Source organism: Rhinichthys klamathensis, unplaced genomic scaffold (genome assembly GCF_029890125.1).
Source record: "Rhinichthys klamathensis goyatoka isolate OS25496 unplaced genomic scaffold, OSU_Roscu_1.1 h1tg001224l_1, whole genome shotgun sequence".
Classification (NCBI taxonomy): domain Eukaryota; kingdom Metazoa; phylum Chordata; class Actinopteri; order Cypriniformes; family Leuciscidae; genus Rhinichthys; species Rhinichthys klamathensis.
The window spans coordinates 21,045-27,295 of record NW_026607389.1 but is presented as its reverse complement, the minus strand read 5'-3'; the positions used below and the strand labels follow the sequence as shown (position 1 = coordinate 27,295).

At 37.5% G+C, this 6,251-nt stretch overlaps 1 protein-coding gene across 3 annotated transcripts; it reads right to left on the bottom strand.

Moving 5' to 3' along the window:
• Positions 1-253: 253 nt before the first annotated feature.
• LOC130079672 (C-reactive protein-like) lies at positions 254-5,653 on the bottom strand. 3 transcript variants are annotated; one of them, XM_056245025.1, is made up of 3 exons: positions 5,470-5,639; positions 5,266-5,329; positions 254-873 (listed from the first exon to the last, which is right to left on the bottom strand). In XM_056245025.1, exons 2-3 carry the CDS (start codon positions 5,315-5,317, stop codon positions 257-259), a joined length of 669 nt encoding a protein of 222 aa, XP_056101000.1. In that variant the 5' UTR covers positions 5,318-5,329; positions 5,470-5,639; the 3' UTR covers positions 254-256. The 3 variants fall into 3 exon arrangements, with proteins under 3 accessions (XP_056101000.1, XP_056100999.1, XP_056101001.1); XM_056245024.1 differs by lacking the exons at positions 5,266-5,329; positions 5,470-5,639 and adding exons at positions 951-1,023; positions 2,239-2,278; XM_056245026.1 differs by lacking the exon at positions 254-873 and adding an exon at positions 4,550-5,168 and having other exon boundaries at positions 5,470-5,653.
• Between the last annotated feature and the right edge of the window lie 598 nt (positions 5,654-6,251).

The window sequence follows — 6,251 nt, the reverse complement described above, 5'->3', positions numbered from 1 at the left end:
GATGCTGAAACAAAAAGTGTTACAACCACACCTGGTCTCCCCTACTGTATACGCTTAATGATCTTCTTGAGTTAACAGGCTTATGTATTTCTGAGTTATGACTTATATATCAGTCTATTATTTCACATTTAAATAACATTATCAGCCATCGATTCACTCATCATCAATCCAAACTAAATGATCAAATTAAATAAACAAAAAAGTTCTTAAATCCACAAACTATTTTGTAATATCAGCATGTAGAAAACATCTATAATCAGTCATCTTGCACGACTAGCACGTTTCCCTTAATCTCATATTGAATGGTGCTCCACTCGAACACGTTAGCCTTCGGCACGCGCTGCGCCTGGTTGAAATACAGCGCTTTAATCTGGTTTCCGGTGAGGACGTAGTCCCACATGTTCAGGTCCGTGAGCTCGCCGGCGAAACTCTGCACCGTCTCGAAGTCCCCCAGGTGTTTGTCTGCGTCCTGGCCCAGTATAGCAGTGCCCTGCGCACGGATGCTGTGACCCGGTTTATACAGCTGGAACGCACTGCGCCGTCCGTCCACCCAGAAGGCCGTGAGCCCGGTGTGAGAGGACCAGGTGAGGCACAGGTGCGTCCTGAAGCTGGAGAGAGGAGGCAGGTGGAAAAACGCTCCGTCACCCCTGAGGTAGAAGGACACACGGCCATCTTTCTCCCTCCACACGTTGAGCTCGTCGTAGTCGGGTGTTCGGTAGGCGAAGAGAATGACCTGCCGCTCGCCCTGGAGCTCCGTCGCCACACGCATGCAGAGAGTAAACGCCGACAGGCCAAGAGGCTTTTTAGGTGTGAGTTCAACAAAGCTGAAATCTGTCTCGTACGGGAACAGAAGCACTTTACCACCGAGACCCACTGCGAGACACAAAAACACTACTGAAACAAACACACACACAAAACAAGCACAAACTCCAGCTGTTAATCTGACAAACCTTCAGTAGCAGCGTGTGTCAGAGACAGCAGACAGCAACATAACACCACCGGCACCAACATCGTGCTGCAGCTCTGAGGAATCATAAAAGAAATGAAATATTCAAATTATAGTCTTATAGAGTTTGACATAAGCCTATTAGTGCTTTAATTCTATATTCTTGTAAATGATCTATGGGTTAATCGCAAGTAAAGCGTCAAGAAATGACTTATTTCATCCCAAAATCAGGTAACACTTTAATTCATGTTATCAAATGGAACCTTATTGTAATGTATCAAATTAGCAATACTGTTCATTGTTTATTGACGTCAGTTCATAGTGGATTATTACGGAAGCGTATTGCATTCACTTGAGGAAAAAAAATCTACTCTGTTTTTCTGAATTAATGACTTAATTATCTCAAAATTATGATTAACTCATTAATTCATAAAAAGAGAGTGAAAAAAAATGTTTTTCAAGAAAAATTATCTCGTAATTCTGAGATAATTAACTCGTTAATTCAGAAAAACAGAGTAGATTTTTCTTCTTAGAGTGAATGCAATACGCTTCCGTAGGATTAACTAATGTTAACAAATATAACTTTTGATTTTAATAATGTATAAGTGAGTGTCGAAAAAGATTAATAAATGCTGTAGAAGTATTGTTCATTCTTAGTCCATGTTAACTAATGAGACCTTATTGTAAAGTGTTACCCAAAATTAAATAAAAATGAAATCCATACTTTGTTTTTTGCATTGCGACCCCCCAAAAACTCTCCTTATTTTAAGGTAACATTTTTATTATTATTTTGAAGAACATTTAAAGTAGCTTTATCGTATGTAAATTATACTTGTTTAAATGAAAAACGTTGCACTGATGTATAATGCATTATAAAGGTATTCATAATGTACATTATAATGCATCATATCTTTTCATACGTAATTGTAACCAGTTAAAATGCATTCGATTATTTGGATAACATTTGAAATTGTAAGTTTATCATGTTTTTAAAGGTTCGTTCAATTAATAGATAAGTATTATAATGTATAATAACTGTAGTTACAATTATTCACGAGATCATACAGTGCATTATAATGTGCAATACAAGGCATAATTAATGCATTAAAAAACTTTATTGGGTTTAAGTAGTGTTACCAACATTTCTGATCACAAAGCATAAAAAGAAAAGCAAAAATTTCTTTTTAAAAAAAGAAAGAAAGAAAAGCATGAAGTTTGAATTGTCTTTTAATTTTTCAATAATATATAAATGAAATAATGACAAACAAATGTAAAGCGTTCAGAATACTCACTGTGTAGCAGAAGTGTGTGTGAGTGAAGAATCACTGCTGACTCTGAGCCGCTTCCCTCCTTGCACCGCGATGACATCACCTCACACACACCAACAAAAGATGCTGTGTGAAGAGTCACACAATCATGAGACCCAAAACACACACAAAGATATTTGCAAACGTCTCTTCCTCTGTACTTCTCTCTCTCTCTCTGTCAATCAAATAAACAGATGCACTCAATTCCCAAACATGCAGACAGAGTTGAATTTATAAAATGATCTAAAGACAATACATAACCTTTTGCACAATACAACAATACTCTCTTTAATGCGATTTGAGAAAGCAAAATGTACGATACCATTGTTGTCAGTTTTTATTTCTGTCTTTTCCTTTTGAATATCACAAGAGCTGTCAATGTCATGAAATTGTGATCAAATATCAGAATATATCAGTGAGTGAAGGTTCTTGGAATTTATATTATGGTTTTCATATAGTTTTGTTTGTTTGTGGTTTAAGAATGAGATGTTGTAACTTGTATGAATGCAGACTTCCATTACTCAAGCCATGAGTTGGTGTTTCTCATGATGCACCGCCTAGCATGTGAACACCAGACAGCAGCAGTGGGTCACATGAATTTCCCTTATGAATTATCTCAACAATCATATACATCAGCAGAAGTGAAGGAGAGGTTTCTGAGGTTGGAGAGTCGAGTAAAGGACATAAACTAGATAATGCAATGCAGGTGTTTATGAGAGATGAGTGATATACAAAGTTGTCAAAAACACATTATGAAAAAAAAAAAGAAAAAAAAAAATTCATTGTACTTTAAAGAAAACAGTCAATAGACTGAAATTAAGTCATTTAGAGCCAAACACGTCTGCTATCTGAGATATTAACCAATGAAGCTCTTTTCAAATGGGTGATATGTTCCTTTATTAGGCCTGTGCTGTTGTTCTGAACAGGCTGTAGTGTACTTATAATATCTGGGGAGCAAAAAGATAATCAAATGACAGCGTATTGTTCATTGCCTTTCAAATGATCAACATAACTGACCACATCCTTTAGACTGAGGTCCTGTGCAGGTGTACTTCAGAAACACTCTACAGTTAGGCTCATCTCTTTTCCCAAATTATGCACGTGTTGCACTCATAAAGCTCAGGAAAAAAAAAAGATTGTTAGCATTTAAAGGATTGTATACTGTGTTATGTGATGTTACAATGGATCGTAGTTGTGTGTGTGTGTGTGTGTAGTGTCAAAAGTTTGGAAACATTACATGCCTGCATTTATTTAATAAATAATACAGAATAAAAAAAACAGAACTATTGTGAAATATTACAATTTAAAATAACTCTTTTCTATTGTAATATATTTTAAACTGTAATTTATTCCAGTTCTCCAGTCATTCCTCCAGTCTTCAGTGTCACATGATCCTTCAGAAATCACTCTAATATGATGCTTTATTATCAATGTTGGAAACAGTTGTTCTGCTTAATATTTTTTTAGAACCTTTGATATCCTTTTCAGGATTATTTGATGAATAAAAAGAACAGCATTTATTTAAAATGGAAATCTCGTGTAACATTATACACTACCGTTCAAAAGTTTGGGGTCAGTCATTTTTCTTTCTTTCTTTGAAAGAAATTAATACCTTTGTTCAGCAAGGATATGTTAAATTGATTTGAAAAAGTGTTAGTAAAGACTTATATTGTGATAGAAGATTCTATTTTGAATAAATGCTGTTCTTTTTAACTTTTTATTCATCAATTAATTCTGAAAAAACAGGTTCCAAAAAATATTAATAAAATTATTAACCGTTTCCAACATTGATAACTCAGTATCAAATCATCATATTAGAGTGATTTCTGAAGGATCATGTGACACTGAAGACTGGAGTAATGATGCTGAAAATTCAGCTTTGATCACAGGAATAAATAAAATTTTTAAAGTATATTAAGATAGCAAACCATTATTTTACATTGTAATTATATTTCACAATATAACTTTTTTATTCTGTATTTTTGATCAAATAAATGCAGCCTTGGTGAGCATAAGAGACTTCTTTCAAAAACATTAAAATAGTAGGGTCCAAAATTTTGAGTGGTACTGTAATATGCTAATTTAATATATAGACCACTAACACCAGTAAAAGCACTTTCAACATTCAACTCTTTCTTCCAAATGATGCACAGACACTGGAGTTGTAATGCTGAGAATATTTATTTGTTAACCCTTACAGCTTCGTCACTCATTAAAACAGATTAACAGATCATAAAGATTGACACAACTGTGTGGATGACAATGTGTGTGACATTACAACTGAATACATAATCAGTTATCTTACACCACTAGCACATTTCCTCTGGTCTCATATTTGATGGTGTTCCAGTCAATCACGTTTCCCTTCGGCACATACGGTTCCTGGTTAGAATAAACCGCCTTAATCTGAATGGCAGAGAGAACATGATCCCACATTTGCACATCTGTAATTTCACCTACTAAGCTCTGCTCTGCGTCAAAGGTACCCACATATTTATCAGGGTCCTGGCCGAGCAGAACGGTGCCGCCAGGACGAACTGAGTGACCTTTCCTATAGATCTGGAACACACTGCGCCGTCCATCCACCCAAAAAGCAGTAAGACCGGTCGCAGAGTCCCAGGTGAGGCACAGGTGAGTCTGGAACGTGGAGAGAGGAGGCAGGCGGAAAATCGCTCCATTACTACTAGACTGAATATAAAAAATAAAGCGGCCATCTTTCGCTCTCCACACGTTGAGCTCGTCGACGCTGGATGTTCGGTAGGCGAAGAGAATGATCTCCCTCTGACCCTGGAGCTCCGTCGCCACACGCATGCAGAGAGTAAACGCTGAGAGACTCAGGGGCTTTTCAGGAGTGAGTTTAACAAAGCTGGAATCCGTCTTGGTTGGAAACAGAAGCGCTTTACCACTAAGACCCACTGAAAGACAACACACAAAATAAACTCTTTTACTATATTTGTATGAGAAATCCTGCTCATGCCAATCCGTGAAAGTTAATCATGTAAAATGCGGTACCTTCAGCAGCCGCTGCCGTCAGAGAAAGCAGACAGAAAAGTAAAAGCAACATCTTGCTGCAGGTCTGAGGAAAAAGTGCAATAGAAAATCCATTACTCCATTTAGCAGACAAATTCTTCACCGTTTCATTGTTTTTAACATTAAATTACAACAGTTTATTACTAATCAACTCTAAAGAGAGAGTTGAAGGTTACAAATACTTACGATGTTCAACAGGTGTTTTCAGAGAGTAGATCAGGTCAGGTCAGATGTTTGTCTCACAGATGGTCGTGACTAGAAGTGTCTCGAGTATTTATTTGCAGATTGGGTTCAGCCCAGATTCACGTATGATCCTCCCAGTCATCCTTTTTTTTTACCCAGTTTAACCTGTAAAAGGGAAGTTGACGTGTCGTGGCAGCCCATTCTCATCCCAAGGCGTCATCTAACTGACGCTTTTGACCATGCGTCAACATGCCGATGCACATGGCACCCCTTAAGCGTCAATATGAGACGCGCCTCCTAGTGGTCTAACCCTAACCCTACCCCAGACCTAAACCCATAACGGAAGCGTCATCTAACTGACGCTAAAGGGTGCCATGTGCGTCGGATTTAGACGCATGGTCAAAAGTGTCAGTTAGATGACGCCTTGGGATGAGAATGTGTTGGTCGTGGAGTGATGCATGCAGTTTTTGAATATACTCACCACAGAATACTGTTATGGATTCATTTAATGAGAGACTATTGTCACAGTTATGTTTAGTTTGTTAAGTTAATTAACAAAAAAACATCGCACACCTGCAGATAATATGTGCGTAGGAAAAAAGACCAAAAAAGATCGGTCGACAATCTGCAATCGAGGAACTCCCACACACTATCAGAACTTGCATTAAAAAAAATTTGATTAGCAACTAGAGATGCGCGGTTTGCGGTTATAGCCGCGGACTCCGCGGATAAACCGCGGATCGGGCGGATGACGTGACGAAAAAAATATTTGAATTAAATTCGGG

What these genes read in the sequence shown, in the direction of transcription:
- LOC130079672 (XM_056245024.1), bottom strand. Translation starts at nt 1,011, where the DNA reads ATGTTGGTGCCGGTGGTGTTATGTTGCTGTCTGCTGTCTCTGACACAC. An exon ending in GACACACGCTGCTACTGAAG is followed by an intron (nt 874 to 950) that starts GTTTGTCAGATT and finishes TGTGTCTCGCAG; the next exon opens with TGGGTCTCGGTGGTAAAGTG.